Genomic DNA, 24,947 nt, shown 5'->3' with positions numbered 1-24,947 from the left:
AAAACAATAATTTTAGTTATATATTATAACTATACTATAATATCAAAATAAATAATTTTATTTTATTGTATAACTTATACTATATACTATAATTTATTTGTTTTTGTATCATTTGATGATATTTATAAATTTATAAGTTATATAGTATATACTATATACTATATACTCCCTCCGTCCCTGAAATAAGTTCCTCTTTTTCCATTTTGGGACGTCCCCCAAATAAGTTCCTCTTTCTTTCTTTCTATTTTTGGACAACTACCCCACCACTAATAATACTTTATTTATTCTTACTTTTCACTTTTCACCACTCCCAATACTAATTATAACACTTTTTCACCTTTTCACAACTCCAATACTAATTATAATATATTTTTCTCCACTATCAATACACTTTACCATTTTCCTTAAAACTCGTGCCGTCCCCAAAGAGGAACTTATTTTGGGGACGGAGGGAGTAGATGTTATAAGTTATATGAGATTTATAAGTTAGATGTAATCTAAGTTATAATATAATATCAGTACTAATTATAGCTATGCTATTATATACATAGATGTTACACGTCAGATGTATAATTTATTGTAGAACAATAATCTTAGTTATATAATATAGAATATTATATTATAACTGTACAATAATCTTAGTTATATAATATAGAATATTATATTATAACTATGTTATGATATCAATATAAATAATTCAGTTATATTAAATTATATAACTTACATACTATGTTATATTTTATTCACTTTTATATCATTTGATGATATTTATATTCGCATACTTGTATGCATTCATGTAATATATAGTAAATTATATAGATGTTATAAGTTACATATAATTTATATGTTAGACGTAATATTATTTATAATATAATACTAATATTATAACTATGCTATTATATATGTAACTATTATAAGTTAGATGTATAATCTATTGTAAAACAATAATTTTAGTTATATATTATAACTATACTATAATATCAAAATAAACAATTTTATTTTATTGTATGACTTATACTATATACTATATTTTATTTATTTTTGTATCATTTGATGATATTTATAAATTCATGTACAATTGTATATATTCACATAATATAGATTATATACATCATTTTATAAAATTTATAAATATTTTTAAAAATATAGACATAAAAATAAATATTATATATTTTAAAACTATAGGTTTTGATACGATATATACCGCGATTTTCTGTATACCAATATATACGGACAACTGTGGTATATCAAAATAAGGTATTGTACCTTATTACCGGTATATACCGAATATTAAGGTATACCAGAATAAGGTATGATACCGCATCACCGGTATATGCAGTAATATTCGGTATACCAGTAATACGGTATCATATCGTATTCTGGTATATACCTTTAATACGGTATTTATTGATTTTTTCGGTATATACCGCGGTATCGGTATACACCGGTATACCCCGGTATTTGGAAAATCCATACCTTTACCTTACCGTAAATCTTCGGTACGGTATCATACCTTACCAAAAAAACCGGTATACCTTAAATTCGGTATTTTGCGGTATTTTACGGTACGGTATGGCCGGAATACCGAATTTTCGGTATATTTTTCCAGCCCTAAGATATATGCTTGAAATAGAAGTGAATATCGGAGGTGTAACAAGCTGAACGGATGTGCAGACTTTGTCTTCCATGATTTTAGGGAATGCTGTTACACATGTGTAACCAAACCCTGAACTTGGGGAGCAAGAGCTCAACCCTAGCCACATTCTAAACCCTAGATTACCAGCCAAGTTTTCGTGCTCTACAAGCTTAGATTCGCATTTGTGAATAGGGGCAGAGTTCCATACATTATGTAATAGTTTTCAAGACTACAAGATATACAAGTGCAGGAACTCAGAAGCTATTGTTCGAACAACAACTACGACATCTAGTACAAACACACCTTGAGTGAGAGACTTGTGTGCTTAGCAATCCGTGAGTGGGAGACTCGATTGTTAGGACTAGTGTTAGGTTGATTGTTGTTCTAGTATAGATTCATTAAAGTCTAGTTGTTGCTAGCATCTAGTTGATATGATTAGAACGGATTTCTTTTCTTTTCAACTTCTTCCGTTCAATTAGAGGGATTAATCTAATTGAATGATTCATGTATCTTCATTGTAAAATGAATTTTTATAGTGAACATACAACTGCCATAAACACTAACAATATGTAAATTATACTAAAAATACGACAACAAAACATGATGTTTAGTTTTTCATCAACGCTCTTTATGGTTCATATAATACTATATAATATTTTATATAATTTTAAATTCAATTATATATCTATATTTAAAAATATATTTGTTAAACAAAACTAACATTGGCCAGACATATAAAATGGGCGGCCGAGACTATTTGGATACCATATGAAAATGAATAATAATAATAATGTGTGACTTTTGGCGGAAAAATAACAAAGGTTGACTTGCACTTGACTTTTATATATATAGATATATATTTTTTTTACACTAGATAAAGTATTGTTTTTTACATCCTCATCGAAAATTGTGAATTCACCTACATGTCCAGTGTATCACAAGTTAGGCCATCCAAGCAAGCAAATGGGCGAACATCACCTATGGAAAGAAAGTTATGCTAACATATGAAATTGCACTACACGAACATAACAATGTCCTTATCGAAATTTATACTCCCCGAGAATAGATTGGGGGTTTATGTATTCTACTGCAATAGAGAACGAGCTCATTGACTACGTACACCTTTGGATAAGTCAATGGTGCAGTCTCTGTCTCATATTCATTAAGACCAACCAACATTCAGTCACATTACAACCGAGAGTAAAATATATCCTCTGCTGCAGCTGTTCCAACTTGTAGGGGCTCTCACTCTTAATTTTGATGTCACCAAGTGGTAGGTATTCATAAATGTAGACCATCCTCCTATTTTTTTTCCTTCATGTTATGGCTGATCCATCCACCGTGTAACACTCACTCCCAATACCAGAAGGCAATATGTATGTTACAATCATCCTCTATGGCCTTGACATCAGGCCAAACCCTAAATAAATTAGCAGTCAAATCCGGATTAGCAGTTAGGAGATTCACAAGACCCGCTCTCGTTCTAGGCACATCAATCTCTCTCTGATGTCTCCGAAATGCACCATGGATCGTCAACACACGATCGTTGGAAGTATTGTCCAGCCTACGCCCCAACTCAACGCATACCTGAAGTTGCTTCGAACATTTCCCAAGCCTTAAGTCATTGGCAAAGCTTGTTGATGTATATTCAGTGCATCAACCATCTGAATCGAGAAAGTCAGAAAGGCAAGATGATTAGCATATTCATGAATAAAAATGGCCAATTTTTTTCGGCCAAAAATAAAATTTGTCATATACACTTACAATATGTAAATTATACTAAAAAATACAACAACAAAACACGATGTTTAGTTCTTCATCAACACACTTTATGGTTTATATAATATTATATATATTTTTCATAGTTATAATTTCAATTATAAATCTATATTTAAAAATATATTTGTTGAACAAAACTAATGTTGCCCAAGCATACAAAATGGGCCGTCGAGACTATTCGGCAATACCATGAAAATAAATAATAATGTGACTTTTGGCGTGAAATGGTCAAGATTGGCTTGCACTTGCTTTTCTATATATATAGGTTTTTTTACACCAACTAAAATATTGTTGTGCATGCTAAATTAGAAAATGCAATCCGTTTTACACGAAGAACTAAGGTTAATTATATATACTATATATGTATATATATATAAATTTAAATAAATATAACCTCTACTTTCGAGAGCATATTCCAAATCAAACAGAGCACACTCAAAGTCAACTGTGTCGCTAATGGAACAACCATCGGTTCCATAGGTTACATGGGCTAAAATACGAGCACAGTGCTCAGTATTCTTGTACCGCTCGGAAGTTTACAATGAAAGAATGGTAACTGTGGCACGGGTATGGGTTCTCCATGCCCAACAACCCCCGCGGTGATTTTGGGCGTGACCGACGTATCTGCAATTCGGGAACTAATGCTCAGTCGACAAAATCACCACCTTTTGTTTCGACTGGGTGCCATCGATCATCACGACTGGCCACTGCTCGATGAGGTCCTTCCGGAGCTTTCCAACAATACTATTCTCAACCCATAGGAGCACATCATTTACCAATTGGCAGTGACGGAGCCAGAAATTTTCATTAAAGGGGGCTGAACTTGTATGAGGGTTCTATTATAATTATAATTTATATTTTTTAGAATATTATATTTAGAAAATAAAATTCTATAAGTTTATTATATTATATAAAATAGCTATAACAAAAGTAGTAGGATTAAAGTGAATATGAAATTATTTTATAGTTGGAGGCGTATCAAATGAATGATGAAGATCTTGGCAAAACTTTTTTTTATCTAATGAACACTAGTATCTATTTAAAATTTTCACCAAAATACCTAGATATTTTTTCTTTCAAATTTTCTATTAGTGTAATTCACAACATATATTTGAGACGTTAATTGGTTGTACTCCACAAACTATTAGTGAATTTTGGTAATTAACTTTAAATCCACAAACTATTAGTGAATTTCAATATTATTCTAACTATATGGAGTTGTAATGTTAATGCATAAACTTTAGTCAATTTCGGAATTTGCACTGAATTTTAATTTCACACAAATCAAAAATGACAAGACAAAATTAAAGCTGATATAATAAACATACATTAATAAATGGCCAGACAGATAAATTTGATCAAATTCAGCCAACAAACAATTAAAATTTCAAACCAAAATAATATGATGTTGCCGGAAAAAGAAAAAATTGAATTTATAATTGCAGTTTAGGTGGAAAAATAATTTTGTCATTCTACTATTACATAGATAAAATGAAATTTTAAATTCTAACACTATGAATAGGGTGAGAAAATTTAATGTTATATTTTCAAATTAAAAATTGTTATAACATTCTATATAGAATAAAATAATTTAATTTCACAAATTATATTAGAATCATATACATCTAATTTAACTATCACATTTTAATATATGCCCACACGTATGCGAATATCTACACTTGTAAAATACTCCCTCCGTCCACGAAAGAATTTCCTATCTTTCCTTTTTGGGATGTCCACAAAAGAACTTCCTACCTATTTTTGGACCATACCCCACCACTTATAATCCTCTTACTTTTCACTTTTCACAACTCACAATATTAATTCTAACACCTTTTCACCATTCCCAATACACTCAACTACCCTTTATTCACTCTCAATACACTCAACAATATTTTTTCTTAAAACCCGTGACACTCCCTCCTATGAAGTTCTTTCATGGACGGAGGGAGTATGTGTTAGTAATACTAGAAGAGGGCAATACGAATTTTAATAAAAATAGTTGAGTGTATTGTGAGTGAAAAATGAATCTCACTTAAAAAATAGTGTTAATAATGATAATTAATTATATTGTGGGTGGGGAAAGAAGCCCACCAAGTGATAAAAAGTTTTAAAAACTGAAAATGAATTAATTTTTGTTGACGTTTCAAAATGATAAAAAATGACTATTTTTTAGGACATAAAAAATATTATTTACGATCTACCCATTGCTTGGTTGTGAACGGTGATAAAATAAAGGGTAATTAACAACCGCACTATGACCAAATCCTACATATATAATAACAAAATAAATCTTATCTTACGTGACATCGTATAATCTCTCCATTTTAATTTTCCTCAATTCTCATTCATTCTTATTTATTTATATATTTCTAATCAATTTTTACATTATAGCAAAATAAATTCTATCCTACGTGGCATCGTATAATCACTTCATTCTAATTTTCCTCAATTCTCATTCATTCTTATTTATTTATACATTTCTAATCAATTTTTACATTTAAAAACTATTAAATAATCATATAAATTTATAGATAAATTCTATCCTATTAAATAATCGCATAAAACTATTAGACAAAGTCTGTACTATTAAATAATTGTATAAAACTATTAGATAAATCCAACATATCTATTTAATTATAAATCCTACATATCCATTTGATTATCGGAACCACCCAGCCAAATTAAAACACATTAGCACTTCGATGGTCCATTCGTCTGTTTCAAACGCCTGAAATTCCTCCCAAGCTCATACCAACTTTTCTTATATATATAAACTCAATGACCAACAAGAACTCATCATGCCTCACAATCCACATTTTTTTCACTTGAAAATTTTAATTTAATAAAATGATGGCATCCAGAATAGGAATCTTTATACCCACTTAATTGAGATTGTTCCAAGTGTGACTAAAACTTAAATAAAGTATACCAATAAATTAATCCACGAAAAACAATCAATTCAAATGTCAATTATTAATTTTGAAAATTAAAAAATGCAAGTTTATTTTGTTTTGAGTTCATCCTCCATTTTAGAAAATAGAAAAAAGTATTAAAATATAAAAATTACTAATTGTCTTTATGTATGTATGTATGTATGTATTTATATGGTCAGAATGGTTGGTCTAATATATTTTTCTCATTAGCTAAAATTCGTTATTTTGCTATTTAAGTTTTAATTAATTGTCTTCCTCTACACAGAAATGAATGAGTACACATTTGATAAAAGTACATTTTGATTTCAAATATCATATTACATATAATAATTTTCTCATAAGAAATAGGCAAATGCTTCTTGTTCGAATATAGAAGAAACCAAAGAATTTGCGGAATGGATACTTAAAATAGGTGACTGTACTGCCGGTCAAAGTCTTGGTGATGGAGAATCTGTTGTGACATTATCAGAAGACATTCTTATACATGATGCAACAAATCCTATTGCAGCTATAGTGGAAAACACATATCATGCATTTGACCTATAAATGTTTAAGAATAGAGCTATCTTGGCCCCCACCAATGAGATGGTTGATACGATAAATGATGACGTCATGTCTTTAATGTCTATCAAATAAAGGGTTTACCTAAGTTCAAACAACATTCGCAAAGAAGATGGACAAGTGGACCTCGATGAACAGGTATTCTCGGATGAATATCTAAACACGATCAAGTGTTCACGATTGTCGAGTCATGAAATTAAGAGGGATGCATAATCATGTTTTTTAGAAATATTGATCCATCTAATGAGCTTTGCAATGACACTAGGCTAATAGTAACTTTTTATAAACATCATCAAATAAATATTTATATAAAAATGTATTTCTATTATCACAACCTACATTTAATTGGCGAAAGTGATTAAGATTAATATTATTTTAAATATTGTATTACTAATTTAATTTGATATGACTATTTCATATGCTATAGTAATAAAAATAACATAAAATAATTATAAATAATGACATAAAATAATTCTCGTCGAATTTCGACGGGTTAGACGCTAGTTATAATTAATGATAAAATATGACTAATTCACAACATGCATTCACGAGTTACCTAGGTCCAAATTGTGAATGCATAGGAGTACACTAGTAATTGGATTTTTTTTTTATTAGTGGTTATTTGTATATTTCACTAATATATTTCCTTCATCTTTAAATATAGTTATTGTATTTCTGAAAAATAGAACAAATCATTATTACTTTGTTAGAAAAGCAAGTAAAAAATTTATGTGCGTCAACAACGGTGTTTAACATTTAACAATTGTAGAAGAATAAGATGAAATACAATGAGATCTTATTTAATTAGGAGTAAGTAATTTTGGAGTAGAAATAGTTAATTCTGCCATGACTGACACCAAGGAGCATCGTGCGTTTGCTGCAGACATGGGCCGGCAGTTTGAACTTTCCAAACACAGTTGAGGCCGCAGCGATCGACCATCATACCTTCTGTGTAAGCAACATAGCTGCCATGGCCATATTTGGTGGTGATGGTGCAGATGAACTTGGTGTTTCCGATCACGCTGTAACGGAAGGACCACGACATCATCTGCTTATACGCCAGCTTGTGGTATCCCAGATCGTCGTCTCCCGAGTAACAGTGAGATGTAATCGTATCATCTGCTATTTCATTCACAACTGATACAGTCGTTTTTGAGTATGCATCACACCCGCTCCACAGCAGCAACACCACTGACACTGATAAACAAATCACCACTCCCTTCATCATTTTCTACACACTTAATTTCTTGTTTGTGTATATCCACACATATTTATATACATATATGTGTTTTCCATGCATGAGAAGTGATTGCCAAAATCAATGCTATTTCCCTTTTCTCAGATGAGGCATATTGATATATAACATCGCAACTTTTCTAACGACTAAAGTCGCATTTGATAATTAATAGGATGGCCATTATAAGTTTTGGGAATATTTGATGATCAATGAATTATACTCCCTCCGTCTCTCCACGAAAGAACTTCTTAGGAGAAAGTGGCACGAATTTTAAAAAAAGTGAAGAAAAAGTTGTTGAGTGTATTGAAAATTATAAAAAAGTGTTTTAATTAATATTGAGAGTAGTCAAAAGGTGAAAAGTAGTAATGAGATATTTATAAGCGGTGGAGTATATGTTGGGATCGTGTCGAAAAACGCTGCGGAAATAATTTTTTTTCGAAATTATAAATGAAATAACTATTATTTCATTCCAACGGCATTAACGACTTCACGTTAACGTGATGAACGAGTGAGAAAAGAATCTCATACCTTTTCGCACTCCGGTTGATGTCGGGATTGGAAGCAATCGGTTGCTCGCAGGGATCCAAGCGTATCCCCTCTATCAAGTTCACATTTTAGCGACCGTGTCAAGCGATTAGTTTTTCGCTAGCAAAACTAAGCACTCTTGTGTTGTAGAGAAAATCAGAGAGAGAGCGAGCAGCCAGAATGAGAGAGAAAAAAGAAATCTGTAGAATCGTTTTTTAACTCTGTAGAGAAACGATCCAATTAACCCTATAATTAACTGCCTTAATTATAGAATTAATTTATTTCTACAGTTACGTCTACTCAATAGACGCGGCGTTCCTTTTTCTCCAATCTGGAGAATACCCGGATATCTTATATCCGGATACAACTATATATATATATATATATATATATATCCATATATATATATAAAATCTGATTTTTATTAGATTTAAAATTAATCTAATTAACTTTATCTCTAACTAAACTAATCCAATTAATTTAATATAGAATCAGACTTGTTAATCTGATTATATTCAATGAAACTAATTTAATTGAATATCTAAATTAACTCATTAATTTAGAACAAGTCTCAATATAATTAATCAAATTAATTAATTGGATTTAACTATTAAATCGATTCAATCTGACACGTTCTACTAAATTGTGTGTGACCCTCTTAGGTTCACAACTAGCACTAGTAACAGGCTTGTAACACTTTACAACTTAATTAATTTATCCGATAAATTAATTCACTTGAAATTAACTATTTAATTTCAAGAACCTATAAACCATGGGAACATCTAGCAAGTAGCATGGTCATCTAACACTATGTGAAATAGCGAGTAAACCTATTTTGATTATGAATCGTCATACACGTACAATCCTTCTATCATCTAATTTCCCAATTGGATATTGAGTATGGAATTAAATCGAAAACTCAAGATAATCCAATAATCATATTTTCAATTGAATTCAATAACTCTTTAATGAATCATAATTCATTATGCCCTGGCCAAGGTCTTCAAGTTATGAACAATGAAAACTATAGGAAATTCTCTTGTCTCACAAGTAATAGATTCTTTATTGACCACTCATTAATCTCCATATAAGTTCATATTTCATCCAACATAAAATCTTTAGTGATTGACTAGCAATCAGAAAATATATCAAAATGAAATAGAACTAATACAAGATTACTATGGTGTCTCAAGTCAAAGGACTAATCGTATACTATCATAATATAGTAATTCTTATTTCGATAAAACAAATTCCACATAAGAATTTCTATCGGGTCAGTTCGGTGTACTTGTTCTCCAACAAGCACCCACATATATACACTTACGTCAACTACGTTAATGTTGATGAAACGCAACATTCTCATCTTATGAGTGTGTATCATATGTGCGAGCTATTTTCAACAATTCAATATCCTTTTCTTGAATAGTTATTTCACTCGGAACTATTTTAAGACCAAAGCTTTAAAGACATATTTCATAATCACCATCATATGCGTGATCATATCTTATAACTCTTTATGGTCTAAGGACTTCATCTAAATCGCATAAGTTATTAAAAACAAATACATTAGATAAGTAAATGCCTTTATTAATATAAATTCCAATGAGATTGAATTTACATATAAATAAAAATGACCAATCTAATTGGTGCGCCGGGTGTAACTCTTTCAGTATAATCCTAAAATAGGTAGAGAATTCTTTTGTGAATGTCCCAAAAATGAGGATAGTGGAGTGACTGCAATATTAGACACTATATATAATAAGATACTCCCTCCGTCCACCAAAAATAGTCCTAGAAGGGGATGACACGAGTTTTAATGAAAATAGTTTAGTTTATTGTAAGTGGAGAAAAAGTCCCACTTAAAATGTAGTGTTAATAATAATAATTAATTATATTGTGAATGGAGAAATGGGCCCACCATGTGATAGAAAGTTTCTAAAAGTGGAAATGAAATACTCCCTTCATCCCACGAATCTTGAGTCACTTTCCTTTTTCGGCCGTCCCACGAATCTTGAGTCATTTCCTTTTTTGGCAAAAAAATTCCTCTTTATTCACTTTTTCACTTAGTACACTTAACACACTAAATACTATTTTCTTAATTCTCGTGCCGAAAAGAATTGAATCAAGATTCGCGGGACAGATAGAGTATTTTTTGTGGACATCCCAAAATGACAAAAAGAAACTATATTTTTAATGGACGGGGGAACTTATAAGTGTCATATATCCTATTATAATATATGAATAGTCCACACCATGCGAACGCTTTTTTTCTATCTCGTATTTTCTCATAACAAATGTGCAATCAAAGATAACACATCATATACGCAAATAACTCTAATGAGATGATTGATATGCTAGAATACAATAAAGGAAATGGGATGGAGAAAGGGATTGGTTGATTCCTATGTTTGTATGCATAAAGAATATGAAATGAAATCGTTATTTATTTATATAAAATTTACATCTTATATCATTCTCTCTTTCAAAATAATTTTAGAGAGAGAAAAATTTGGGGAGAAAAAAAATGAATAAAATGAGGCTAGAAAGTATTCATTCCATTAACTCCTTCATTTCATCATATCAATCACCTTCAAAGTGTAGAGTCGTGCATATGTTGAAATAGAATATGATACATGTTTCACAACAACAACAAAGACAAAGAGAAGAATATGCGCGTAAACTAAAGCGGCTACAAATAAATCAAACTATTAATAAGTTATTCAAATCTCAACCTAATAAAAGTTCGTTCGAGCTCATTTAGTAAAACTTGCGAGCTAAACTAACCAACTTTGAGTTTGACAATATTCGACCATTAGCTCATGAACCATCTTGATAAATAATTTAATTTGACAATATTAAATTACTCATTAGATTCAATTTGCGTTTCTATAATTAATATTAATTGTATTGAACCTCTAACTAACTTTAATTTTAATTCTATAAGAAAATAATTAATATTGTAAAATAAACTTAGTAAGTTAGTTTAAGTAGCTTGTGAATCTTAAAGTATTTGATAAATAAAGCTTAAAAGCTCAGCTTGATATCAATCGAATTAAATTTGAGCACAATAATATTCGACTCGGATTGGTTTGCTTTACACACCCTAACGAACTAATATACCAAGTAATGCAGTTGCTTGCAAATATAAACAACAAATTTTGCTCAATACGTAACAAATGCAATCAGCAAATTAAAGGCATGCCAACAAAGCAATTCCAAGAGAACAATTTTTGTATAACTAGATTCGGAGCCTTTTTCTTTTGGCCTCCTGAGAGAGATGCAATTTAATAATTTATACTCGAATATTGATAAGATGGACACAAGAACTTTGAAATAGTTAAAACAATAGATATTCCAGACAAAAATTGATATCGTCAAGACCAAAATCATCTAATAGTGATACTCCCAAACAAAATTCTATCTACATTTGCATGCATCGAATTGTGTATATTTAATATTTTTCCAAGTTCTAACCTTCTAACCAAGAATTTAAGTGATTAAACTGAAATGGATTAGGATCATTATGACATACTATATGAAAGGGTCATTACCCCTCTAAATTCAACAGAACGTGACTTACAACTATTGAAGTCCCCAGGAAAATTATTCCGCGTAAGGGCCGATGCACTCACCCCACCTAAAGTAAGAGAGTTATTCGCCTTCAAGCGCTGCAATCTCATACCTGACCTCTTCCAAGTATTCGTTTATAGAAATGACTGCATCTTGCATGCCTTTAACAGCTTCCTTAAGGGCATTATCATATTCAGAATCAGCCTCGGCCTCCTCAGTTCCAGATTCTTCAGTTATTTGCTGGATGTGCATGCATTCATGTCCCGCAGACTGCGTAAATCTGCAGTTCTCATGGCTTACCAAACGTTCCGAGGGTCGACCAGCCTTCTTCAGCACTTGAATTGTAGCTGTCTGGAAGAAAAGGACAAAAATTTAAGGAAACAGAACATGTATTAGAAATGACTTATATTTCAAGCAAGGAAATAGAAAGTATGAAGAACAACTGTTGGGGTAAGTGCCTAAGAAAGGCCGACAGTTGTTCTTCATTTTTGTTATGTTATAATGATTCATAGTTTTGTTCTTCAATGTTGTAAAATAGACCTATATTGATGATTCATACTTTTGGTCTTCAAAGTTATGAACTTTCAGTACAAGTCTAATGGGATTATTCCATTTTGCTGTATGCGTGCTCATCAACATCTATGATATGCACACAAACTATTTCAGCCTTTTTAGTTGGATATATGTATTTTGTGACTCTGATGGTCAACATATGCATGTATGGTATACTGTCTTCCAGATTTTAACAAGGAAACAAAAGGCACATAAAACTCTTACAGGTCTCTACTCTGTAGTAGACAGGGAACGAAGTTTCTTCCAAGAAATTGCACTTGTCCGTAAATATATTTAGGCGTCATTTATTTTGGGTGAAGCCCATGATCCCATATAAATAAGTATGGATGTCAATAGAATTCAAAATTTCCTAACAAATAACATAAGCACCAAAGATTACTAAAGGTCATCACTGTTCTTATAATGCACCTAAGAACACATCTATTGATTAATAGTCATAACATTTTGCTTGATAGTTAACATAACATTGGAATCTCGATCAAAATCAATGAACTTTACAGTGAGTCTTAGAAAAGGGAGATGAAATAGTTATGTTACAAACAATGTACACGCCGCACAATACCATACATGCATGGAGTCACAAAAAATACAAATATCCAACTTAAAAAGCTGAAATAGTCTGTGTGCATATCATCACTTCTATATTTAACTTATTTTGCCCTAGAAAACCTAGATGTTGATGAGTGCGCATACAACAAAATGGAATAATCTCATTCTGACTTGTACTGAAAGTTCATAACTTTGAATTCATAAATAATGTTGCCATCGTAATCGACCGCGGAAATATGTAAGTCATGGCACTTGACTCCCGTATCGGATACAATAGCATATCAGGAAGCTTGACAAGACTACACTAGACATAACAGTAAATTAGAAATATTCCATGATGTGTGCGTCTATTGGCCAAGCAGTAAAGTGGTTAATGCCTGAGACCTTTGGTCTCAGGTTCAAGTCGACTGTTGTGCGGTTTTTAAATTTAATTGTTAATTAATCAAAAAGAAGAAGAAATATTCCAAGATTGCCAGAGAAAATAATAGAAGCCAATTGAAAAGAGGATGACATACTAAATTCAATTTCTCCTTTTCTTGTACTTGAACTGATCTCAGCAGGCCAGCCAGATCCTCTCTGCAATAAGCAGGACTTGCAAATATCGATTCCATTTCAAGCACCTTCATCACAAACACATTCCACATAAGCAAATGCAGCAGGTCATTTAAGAAACCGAGATAACAAATGCACACCAGCTTATGCACCATGGTCACGAACTAGTTAAAATTTGTTTAAGATACAATTGTTTTCCACACTTGTTCGACATTATTATTCTTCGTATTAACCTATGAATCGTGATAAGTTCCCACAGTGTCAGGATTAAGTGAGACTGACCTGCTTTGAACAATCATTAAACTCGAGAGTTATCTCGCTGCAAAGCTGCTGATAAGCTAATTCACCTCCCGAAACCCTATAATCTTCAAAACCGCTGCGTACAAAACAAAGAATTTGAGGTGAGATCGAAATGCTATAAACAACTGGAGCAAACCAAAGCATATCCAAGTTAATAGTTGCAGAGCAAATATTGACTTCTGGACCAAACTAGAATAAGGAAAAACTCACAATCTAGGAATCAGAAATTAGAAACATTACGAACTCAATTTCTTTGTGAGACACATAACGACTCATCCATGGATGTCTGCGTTCCTTCACACTCCAGTACACTACTTGCACACACAAACTGCGTGCAAATGCAATCGAGGATAATTCGGGGAGAGAGAAAGTATACCGTTTGAGGCGGGCATAAGCGAGGGCGCGGCGCTGCTGAACAGCGAGGAATCTACGGAGCAACCCTAGAATTGTTTCGTTGGTGGTGTTGATTTTTGAGCCTATTTCTTGTTTTTCTTCAGCTTGAATCTCCATATTTACAGGTTTGGTTGTCGTCTCTGGTTCTGATATGGAGACCTTCTTCTCAAAATCCTCCATTCTCTCAATCAGTTTTTGCAAATTTCTGCTACTACCATGGTTTCTTCGGCTATGGCCTATGCTCAAAAGTTTTTCCTATATTTTTGTAAAATATTCCTTTTCTTTTCGAACAAGTTTTATTATTCCTTCATTTTCACTTGCAGCTGATTAATTATTCCATGATTTTTCATTTAATTCCATCATACTAAGTATTTCCTAAATACTAGAGTTAATTTATTTAACTCTATAACTATTCTCGATTAATCAATATTTTATCTTCTTCATTAAAAGAAATATTCTTCGTTTTGGAGAGAGCTTAATAGAATCGGTTAAATGGTTGTGGGACTAAACAAGAAGACCTAGTAACATTTAAGTTTTAAAACTTATATAAAAAAAACGTTCCAATCTTTTTAAATGCACAATTAATTCATGTTTGAATGCCCAAAAAAATTTACTTGACATATTTTGTAACGTCATTCAAATATTGAGTACCAAGGCAAAATGTTACAACTCGGTTGTAATTTTTCTTTGGAAAAAGTGTTAAAACATCAGAACATTTTGCACATTTTCCCTCTCATTATTTATTGCTGACAAATTATAATGAGAACACTTGTTGGCACGTTATTAGATTGTGAATTTATCTAGGCAATGTCAAAATCCAGTATTGACGTTCATTTATCTAAACATTTGTGAAATTAAAGTTACACATGGAGCCATTGATATGATAGCAGGGAAACTCGATATCTACAAGCAACCAAAAATATATTGAGCAGATCTTGAGAAAAATATATTGTTACATACAATCATCAATACAAATCTGTACAAACTATCAATCCTGAGGCTAATTAGGCCCCATGTTTTTCACCAAATGTTTAGTTCTTGATGAATAGCAACCAAAATTCAAAAAAGAGACGCGAAACTCGAAAATTTATCGAGTGCATATGAAAGAGCTTCAAACACCCTTTACCTTTCATTTCAGTTGCATAGGAGTTAAACTAGGATCAGAACGGACAAATGTGATTAGATTTGAATATTTCAGGGTTTGGGGTCTCAGAATATTCAACTGCACCCTCAGATCATACATACCAGCATAGCTCCCACTTTCATGGTGTCTGATGCTGTCGAGTTCGTCTCTCTTGAATGAAGGGAGATCACCAGCACAATTTCATCAACTGCTTCGTCGACCACCACTGTCCCATGGAAAATGTTTTGCCATCCTCTCACGGGAAGAAAACATTACCTGCAATTGAATTTCATTGGAGTTATGGTATTATCAGAACTGATCCTGATCATCCCTTTTGGATGAGACAAGTGCAAAAATATTGTATACTGCAGGAGTGATGTTGACCTGGATAAAACTGCCCTAGTCCATGTGCTATATCTACTGTGATCTTTAACCCTGTGGCAAAAGTAGACAAAGAGAGCAATCAATTTGGGGATTACTGGAAGGTAAATAACTGCACGCTGAAAAAGATGCTTCAATAAGAATTTGAACATCAAAATATTTAATAGTGAAAATTATGAAGCATATAGAGATTATGAAATAGAAAATAAATAGGGACAAGTATTGCCAAACAAACCTAAATATAACAAAAGCCAACCCCATGAAAGATAATACTCCCTCCGTCCATGGAATGTTGTCCTAAAGGAGGGAGGCACGAGTTTTAAGAAAATTTGTGTTGTTTATTTTAGTTAGTGGAGAAAGGGGCCACAAATGAAGAAAAGTGGAAAAAGTTAATTAAGTTAGTGACTGGAGAATGGGGCCCACATGTTAGTGAGTGGAGAAAGGGACCCACAAATTTACTAAAAAATAAAATAGAGCAGGACAACTTTTTGTGGACGGACCAAAATGGCAAATTAAGACAACATTTCGTGGACGGAGGGAGTACCATTTAAGTGTGTCAATATAGACATCAAGGTATCATAAATTAAAAGATATTGCTGTCACACGAAATATGCTTCCAAAGAGTGCTGATCACTATGTGTAGCTGCTTTACTTATTTTAAAGTAGTTCCATTCCACCAAGCCAACTAGTAGAGATGATGGCCTTGGTGCTCTTTGGTTTATGCAACTTGATCATAATAGAGCTTAACAAATTATATGGAGTAATTACTTCCCTTTTTTATTGGAGAGACTATAGGAGTAATAATAACTTCTTGCAAAGCTATAACATAATTTTCATCTTTGGTTGTTCGGTTGATGTGTTCGCAGAGAGTGTGCTGCAACTATAAATAAATCCATACTTCTAATAGAAAAGCCACCCTCCCTCTTCATAATTCCCTTAGTACATTGTCCCTATGGTTTGGTACCGAAGCAGACTTAAACAACCGAACTCATCTAAATTTTCATCTTTTACAAATCACCTCCACTAATTAAATATATTACTCTAAGGCATCTGCCTCCTTTGTCTGTTCACGAAATGAACTGCGCATAAAAATTTGATCACAAAATCCAGAAGGCACGGCACTATGAAGGGCATGTTATGTAGACAAGTGTTAAACAAGATATATCTCAAAACCAGTGCAATAAGAGATTAAAGAAACTTCTTTACGAAACAAATTTAAACTCGAATGATGATTACGAAATATGCAGAACCCACTAGAAAATGGGCTGTGATAGTTCAACATTTGGGAACACACCGTACCGCTCATATTAATACTATCGAATAAAATAGACATGAATGCCATTCTCCAAATATAGAACATAAGCACAAAGCATAAAAGAGAAATAGGGACTTCACATTTTCAACTTACAGGTATATATCTTCTTGATTAAGTTCTGGAAACAAATTGATGTAAAAGCGAAAGCCATCGGGACTGACATCTCTACAAAGCAATCCTGCATTTGGAAAACTGGTCAGAAAGTAATAAGACCAGTATTAAGCACCTGAAGATAATAATCAATATCATGCCTTTTCCTTCAGCAGCAAGAAGATATTCCTTAGCCACAGCTGGAGCAACCCCCAGTGTCCTTGCAGCATCACCAGCACTGATCCCATTTGCTAAGGCCTCTGGCTTCATAATCAATGACGCAATCCTGGCAAATACCTGGACATGAAAAATAGGTAAGCATAGCAATCACAAATCAAGTATAATTGAGTGACGAAATCCCTTTCAGAGCAAATCAATGTTAATAAAATAAGAGAAAGCAATTCAATAGTTTATTTTTTTTAACAACAGCAACTTCTTCACCCATAACATTACAGAGACAACCATTTTTAGTGGATCTGTTTGTTAGAACAATTTTTTTGACTCATATTCCATATTCCATACTTCTCTTAGATTCTACATAACTTTTATCCAATTAATCATCAAGTAGCTAGATGCATATTGATCCTCAAGTGTTCTTCAATAGAAAAATTGAAGCAATTTATAAGTAGCCCAAAATTTCCAAAAACACAAAATTGCTATCTCTATAGAATCTAATGTGTACTCCAAAAGCATAACACAATTTTTGAAGTTCCAAAGAGGATCAACAACAAAAGTTAATTTGTTAAGGTGAGTTTTGCATTAAATTTTCCATGTCAGACATTCAGCTCCTATAGACCACCTACTTCACTAATAGGTAGCTGCTGGAGCCCCAGTTGTTGACTTATGATTCAAACTTGGAGAGTGACAATTGGTGTAGCACTTATTCTTCATAAAACACACATGCAGTACCTGAGGGCAGTGTAAGTCCCAAAGGATGCTTTAAAACAATGTAAGGAGAATAAGTTTTTAAGCCAAGAGAGGATAGGAGGGGTGTAAGGTGCATAAAATGGAAGAAGAATTGGAAGAGGAGTTCAAAGAAATAAGAGAAAGAAGAGAAAGGAATAAGTAATGATTACTTGCAGCACTGCTTGAGAGTTGATGGTTGCTACTATAGAAGTTTTAACTTTCTTGAATGGTGGTTTAGGGTTTAGGGGTTTGTCAATCAATATTCTTTTTCTTTTTGCTTCTTTTTATTATTTGTTGTAACAAAAGCAATTTGAAAATATGGACAGAGTCAACAAGGCATGCCTTATTCAACTACTTTCTTCTCCTCTCAACTCAATATATATCGGATGTGTCCTCAGATAACCAGATAAAGGATATGATATAAACTTCATCATCATGAAAGGAGAAACTATAAATTGTCGTAGAAGATGATAGGATGAAAAAAATCATATCCAGAATCAAACATATGAAAGAGAAATTACTTCTTCGTCACTGTGAGTTTTACTCTGGATCACCATGACACCACTGTCAAATTTACGAAGCATAACTGGCCTGTTCAGACGAGATGAAAAATAGAATCATCAATTATCAGAGACAAACAATGTCTGCAAGGGCCTTAGGGCACCAATTTTATGTAACACATCTATTAATTATCTTTTTGTTGTTGCAAAAGAAAAAGAATGAGTTCAAAACTCAAAGATACGCACACATCAAACTTTTCCCAGAGAGAACATGCTTGCAGTAGATCATCAGGAGAGATCAACTCTGTGAAAATACAAAATGCAACCATATTATAGATTCAACAAAAGACATGCAGAATAATCTTAACATCTCAACAATAGGCTTCAAACCAAATCATTACAAGCAGTGAAGAGAATAAAAAAACTAATTATCACCTGTGCCTCGGGCTCGATTGAACAGGCAATAGACATCTATCAGATTAATCATTCCTCCAGCTCTCTCTAACGGTATCTTGATGAAATCTGCCAACTAACAAGAGAATGTCCTTAGTGACCATTAGCTACATTAGTGGGAAGAGTTAAACAGCTGCAGAACACAGGTGCCACAACAGGGTCCGAAAGTTGCAAGTGTAGGAATATGAAATTTTTTAATTTTTATGATATTATTATTATTATGATTATGATTATTGTTTTTTTTTTTTTGTGGGTGGGTGGGGAGGGGGTGCGGAGAAACTACAATACAACAAGTTTCAGTAGGAGTAGAGGTTCTATTTTTTTTCTTTCTTTCTTTCTTTAACAAAGGTGTCAAAAGTTAACTTCAGTAGATTCACCATATTACCAGCAACGCTAGTGATTTCAATATTTTTTTTCTAGCAAAATAGGGGAAGTCTTGTGTCAACAATAACTTGGGTAGTCCATCTAAGCACTCTTCTTTTTGGTGGTAAGAGTATTTCCTCTTCTTTTTTTCTCCCCACCTTTATACTTTGAAGAACAATTCCAGCATTCAATAACAGAGATCTAAAGACATTGAGACTGTTTCCACCTCTAAAGTAAATGATTACCATCCATTAGCCATCGTGAATCAAGCGCCTCATACAAGTCCTCCTTTTTTTTATAAGAATCAAGAACACCTTATTGCTATATTTCCCAACTTCTAAATCCTAAAACCTTGGAATCTACCTAAGTGCAAGAATATATCTTGCTACATCTCATCACAATGTACGAACACCCAAGAAGTTGTATCGTCATATATTGACAAATTCTCTTAATCGCTTAATCTCTACCCTAAATATGAAGTCATCATGCATATGTTTGATCTAAAAGTTGTCATCAGCAAGAAACTGGTATATAAGCCTTAATTTATAAGTATGTCTTTAGAGAAGGCGTTTAGCACCGCCAGAAGAAGAATCAGGGACGTGGCTAGTGCGCCTGCACTGTTTTATTATTCTAGTTATTTAGTTATTTTATTATTTCAGTTATTTGTTTAGATTGTTTTAGTTAGCAGGCCCTGTGCTGTTTTCATGGGATGTCTGGTGTCAGTAATATAAGGGTTTTGTCTCCCTAAGAGATAAACTGTCTAGGAACTTTGGATAGGAGAGGTGTTTAACGCTTGGGGGCAGAAGCTTCTTCTTTTGTTCAGGTTCCTCTTTGATCTCGGTTTGAGATCATAGTTATTCAACCGTTCTTATTCAATTTCTATTGCTTGTCTCTTTACTCTAACATTGTTTTCCTCTAATATAATGCCATTTCATCAAGATCTTTCAACAACAATTATAATCCTCAGAAAGAGAACTAATCAGTGATGGGACTCTACAACTGGTATTCGGTCCATATGCATCTAGGTAAGGAAAAAAACAATTAAATTGCGGAATCAAAAGCAAGACAATAGAGTATCCAACCAATGAAATCCATTTAAATATTGTGCTAAATTGTTGAGCTTGCATAAAATAAACAGTGGAAAATCAGCCATGAATTTATCATTTTAAACAGTTACTATAAAATAACATATAATGCATGTCATGTCCCAACCAATTGATTATCAAGTCTTTTGTAATTTATTTGTCAAGAAACAAGAAACAGGCTGTGATGCAGATTTAGATATTAACATACTTACTTAAGAACAAAGAAAAATCCCCAATGAAATTCTGATTTCTGAAAGTGACTAGTTGGCACATTAATCAGCATGTAAATGCCATTTTGAGTTCCAGTGAAATAACTGATCAAACTAACTATAGAACACACCTGACGAGATAGTTGTTGATGATATAAAGCACCGGCAGACTCCTTTGTAACAGGAGATACTATACCAACACTCAACAACCAATCTTGCATCTCCTTAGTACCCATCTCCTCATCCTCAGCCCCACTAGTTTGATTATTTGAGCCGGAGAGAAGCTTTAATCTCATTTTCTCAGCTAGCATAACCATCTCTTTTGCTTTGCTCTGTTTTTTAACATAGACGCAGAAAAGTTTGTAAGGCAACAAAAGTGGATCATCATCTATGAAAGAACCACATTTCATATATCTAGTTCCAATAACATTTTATTTCTTTCGTTTTGCTCTGTTTTTTGAAATGTGGATCATCATATTCTCAGATGACAATAACATTCATTCTTTCTGGATTATTTAGTTAGTCTGGTTTATACATCCAGACTCCATAAATGTTGGCTCTTGAAACTAAGAGCTTGAGTAGCTTCCACAAGTCGACTATATCCAGAAACTGTATGTTAAACAAACTTCAAAAACATATACTGCCAGGATAATATTTTTGTGCTATTCAGCTGCAAACTTTTCACTCATATAACATGATATTGGAGTTAGAATCGATTCACTTATCGAACAACATAATCGGGACTAACTTTACTTTCATGGAGGAAAAAATAGCTTGAGGAGAAATCATATCCCATGTGCACTTAATTTGGACAAGACTGTTGATCACCTTATTGCTAAAATTTATGTTTCTTATAAAAAAACAATACAGAATTTTGACATTACTGCTGATAATATCTTTATAAAGGGATCATCCAAGTCCGTCATCATTAATTAAACCCAAACTTCAAACTGTAATAAATCTCAGATATCTTGGAATTGTTAAGCCAGGAAAACATAGGATTTATAGCTAATATCGAATCCGACATTCGACACAAGATTTGCATAAGCACACTTACAGACCATGAGAGCATTCAAATCCTGAAAAGCATCCTGCAAGCTCTTATCAGTACTCTCCCACATCTCCTGCTCCTTCCTCAGTATCCCCGCCAGCCCCACCACCGGCATTCGCACCGCCAGCGACCCCGAGCTCGATCCTTCGCCTTCTCTCAAGGCCGACCCGCTGGCCTCCCAGGCCCTTCCTCTCCAAGCATCCCAAAATTTCCCCAAAAACGAATCGGGATCGGTCTTCCCTCTCACTACCAAGGTGATAACCAAAGACCTCGAGCCGCCCTTCTCCGACACGCCCCCCTCCGGCGTCGCGGCCACCTGGAAGCGAATCCTGGGGCTTTGGAACATGGATTTTATCGATTTCTTGGCGGAGAGTATGTTTTGGACTGCGGAAAGAGGGATGAAGCAACAAGTGCTTGCGTAGGAAGTGTTTTCCGGCGGGATCCAGAGGAGGCGGAGGGTGGTGAGGATGACGACGCCGGACTTGAGGTGAGGGAAGGTGGGCGTGTCATCGGAGAGGAGGTCAACGGCGGAGAGGAGGGAGCACTCTACTTCATCGGCTTTCAAGACGGGGCGGCCGCTGGCCGTCAACTCCGCCGACGGAAGGAAGGCTCCGGCCATCGTATATATTCACTGAAGAAACTGGGAAAACAGCTAAGAGAGATTGATTGTCAACTGTAAACTAAAGGATTATTTGCTTTTTACTTTTCTATTTTGCAAAATATATGATTAATTGCATCAAAATACACAAATTCACTTTTTTTCTATTTTGCACATAAACTTTGAAATTTATAATTTTAATCATAAACTTTATAAGAGCACCTCCAACGCTGCACCCATAGTGGGTGCAATAGAATGGTCCCACTTCTATTGCACCCGGGTGCAGCAACGCTTGCACCCTCTATTGCACTCATTCCTTTTTTTTTGTTTTTTTTTTTGTTTGAAAAGGGGCGCATGTAAACACGCCCCTTCCTTCGCTCCCACAGCAGCCGAGTGCGACCCATCGCCCCCTCCCTTCGCTCCCGGGTGCAGCAACGGCGCTGGGTGCGATAGGCCGGGTTCGATCCGGCCTTCGCACCCAGCGCTGCGGATGCTCTAAGTGTTTTAATTTTTTTTTAAATTGAATTTCCCCCAATTTGATACTGATATGGATCCTATGTGACAGTCGGAAGTTTGCCTCTTAATTCACCGTCCGACACATGAAACGACTTCGTTTTCTTAGGGGTAAACGAAATCGTTTCGTCTCAATTGACAAAATTAGATTTAAATTTCAAAAGCTCCAATCCCTCCATCTTCAAGCCCCTAATTAAATTTTGTTTTTGGTTAATGTATTAATGTAGGCTGACTAATTAGTGTATTAATGAATACTATGGAGTGTGTCAGTGTGTGTATGACCAAAGAATATAATTTGCTAAATAATTAAACAATACTCCCTCTGTCCCAATCAAGATGACACATATTTTTTTTCGGGTCGTCCCAACAAAAATGACACATTTCTATATTTAGAAAAAATAAGGAATTTTAATTGCATAATTATAACTAATTAATCACGCCTTTATTACATTTTCTCTCATGCTTTATCACTTTTATACTACACACTTAAAACACTAATCTACAACTCCTTAAATTCCGTGCCGAAAAGTAATGTGTTATCTTGCTTGGGACGGAGGGAGTATTTAATATGATGATTCATTGATTCTTTACATGTATAAACTAAAATCCCCATTTCCCATAATTCCTACGAAAATATATCTCTAAACAAGACAAAGATAAGTTTGAACCCCTCCCAGAGCCTCACCGTCGCCGAGGAGTCGGGCGAGAAAAAGCTCTTCAAGAAGGAGCTTGCCAAACTGCAGAGCTTGCGCAAGCGCCAAGAAGCAGCCGTCGCTACATTTACTACAGCCCTCATCGTCGAATATGAGGACCCACTAGCGATCAATTATGGCAAAATTCCGATCAACGACCTACATTCGAAGGCAGTAACAAAGAGAAAATTGACGTAGGTCAAATATTTGACCGTCAAGCTCAAGGACAAGGCAGTGCAGGCGATTCGTGTCGTAGCCCGTGGGAAATAAGATGGCCTTCTTGGTGGTGAAGAAGGAGTTCTTCACTGTGCAGTGCATATTAACTGTGGCCCATGATTTAGTAAGCCCTCACATGGTGAAGTTCACCAACTTGGAGTAAGAATTAGGGCTTTTTTAGATGACCACTCTCAAAACGATGTAGTTTTGTATTGTCATGTCAGCTATAATGACACGTGTTATACATGCATGGCATCTACAATGACACGTCAGCTTTTCGGCTCCCACAATTCAATTTTAAGGGAAAATTGGAACACTTAAAGTTCATGATTAAAATTGTAAATTTCAAAGTGATGTGCAGAATTGAAAAGTGACTAAAGTTCATGTATTTTGATGCAATTAATGTATACTCCCTACCTTCACGAAATAGAGTCCCGTTTAAGAATACACATGAGTTTAAATAAAATTATTAAAATTATTATAAATAGAACAAAAGTACAATTTATAGGGATAATATTAATATAGAAAAATAAAATAAATATATATTATTAATTAAAAATAGAATAAAAATAAAATTTATGATTAAATAAAGGATAAAAAGTATGTTGTGATGTTCAAACAGTTAAATATGACTTTTTTCATGGAAAAAAATGGGGTAAGCACGACTATTTTTCGTGGACAGAGAGAATACAAATATATCAATATTCGATATTTTAAAAAACTCAAATTCTTAAAGCAATTTATAAAACTCATTTAACATTTAATTAGATATGTAAAAATTTTGATACGATGAACTGACAGGATATGTATTGCATTAATAATGTCTCAATTTTTATTTTAC

The 24,947-nt window shown here is 33.6% G+C and overlaps 3 protein-coding genes across 4 annotated transcripts; all 3 read right to left on the bottom strand.

Moving 5' to 3' along the window:
- Nucleotides 1-7,747: 7,747 nt before the first annotated feature.
- On the bottom strand, nucleotides 7,748-8,140 carry LOC131018992 (S-protein homolog 3-like). The gene has a single exon (XM_057947677.1). It carries the CDS (start codon nucleotides 8,138-8,140, stop codon nucleotides 7,748-7,750), a length of 393 nt encoding a protein of 130 aa, XP_057803660.1.
- Nucleotides 8,141-12,001: 3,861 nt separating this feature from the next.
- On the bottom strand, nucleotides 12,002-15,021 carry LOC131014405 (uncharacterized). Its single transcript, XM_057942362.1, has 4 exons — nucleotides 14,595-15,021; nucleotides 14,201-14,294; nucleotides 13,882-13,986; nucleotides 12,002-12,595 (listed from the first exon to the last, which is right to left on the bottom strand). The coding sequence occupies exons 1-4, from the start codon at nucleotides 14,789-14,791 to the stop codon at nucleotides 12,326-12,328; spliced, it is 666 nt and encodes a 221-aa protein (XP_057798345.1). The 5' UTR covers nucleotides 14,792-15,021; the 3' UTR covers nucleotides 12,002-12,325.
- A 496-nt stretch (nucleotides 15,022-15,517) lies between these two features.
- On the bottom strand, nucleotides 15,518-22,783 carry LOC131014404 (vacuolar protein sorting-associated protein 36). Of its 2 annotated transcripts, none has more exons than XM_057942360.1 (9): nucleotides 22,098-22,783; nucleotides 21,168-21,368; nucleotides 19,362-19,455; nucleotides 19,173-19,230; nucleotides 18,948-19,017; nucleotides 17,682-17,817; nucleotides 17,524-17,608; nucleotides 16,101-16,169; nucleotides 15,518-16,010 (listed from the first exon to the last, which is right to left on the bottom strand). In XM_057942360.1, exons 1-9 carry the CDS (start codon nucleotides 22,704-22,706, stop codon nucleotides 16,007-16,009), a joined length of 1,326 nt encoding a protein of 441 aa, XP_057798343.1. In that variant the 5' UTR covers nucleotides 22,707-22,783; the 3' UTR covers nucleotides 15,518-16,006. The 2 variants fall into 2 exon arrangements, with proteins under 2 accessions (XP_057798343.1, XP_057798344.1); XM_057942361.1 differs by having other exon boundaries at nucleotides 16,119-16,169; nucleotides 22,098-22,782.
- Nucleotides 22,784-24,947: the final 2,164 nt, after the last annotated feature.

The sequence above is a fragment of the Salvia miltiorrhiza genome, chromosome 3 (genome assembly GCF_028751815.1).
Source record: "Salvia miltiorrhiza cultivar Shanhuang (shh) chromosome 3, IMPLAD_Smil_shh, whole genome shotgun sequence".
In the NCBI taxonomy this organism is placed as follows: Eukaryota; Viridiplantae; Streptophyta; class Magnoliopsida; order Lamiales; family Lamiaceae; genus Salvia; species Salvia miltiorrhiza.
This window is presented reverse-complemented; position numbering and strand designations above follow the sequence as displayed.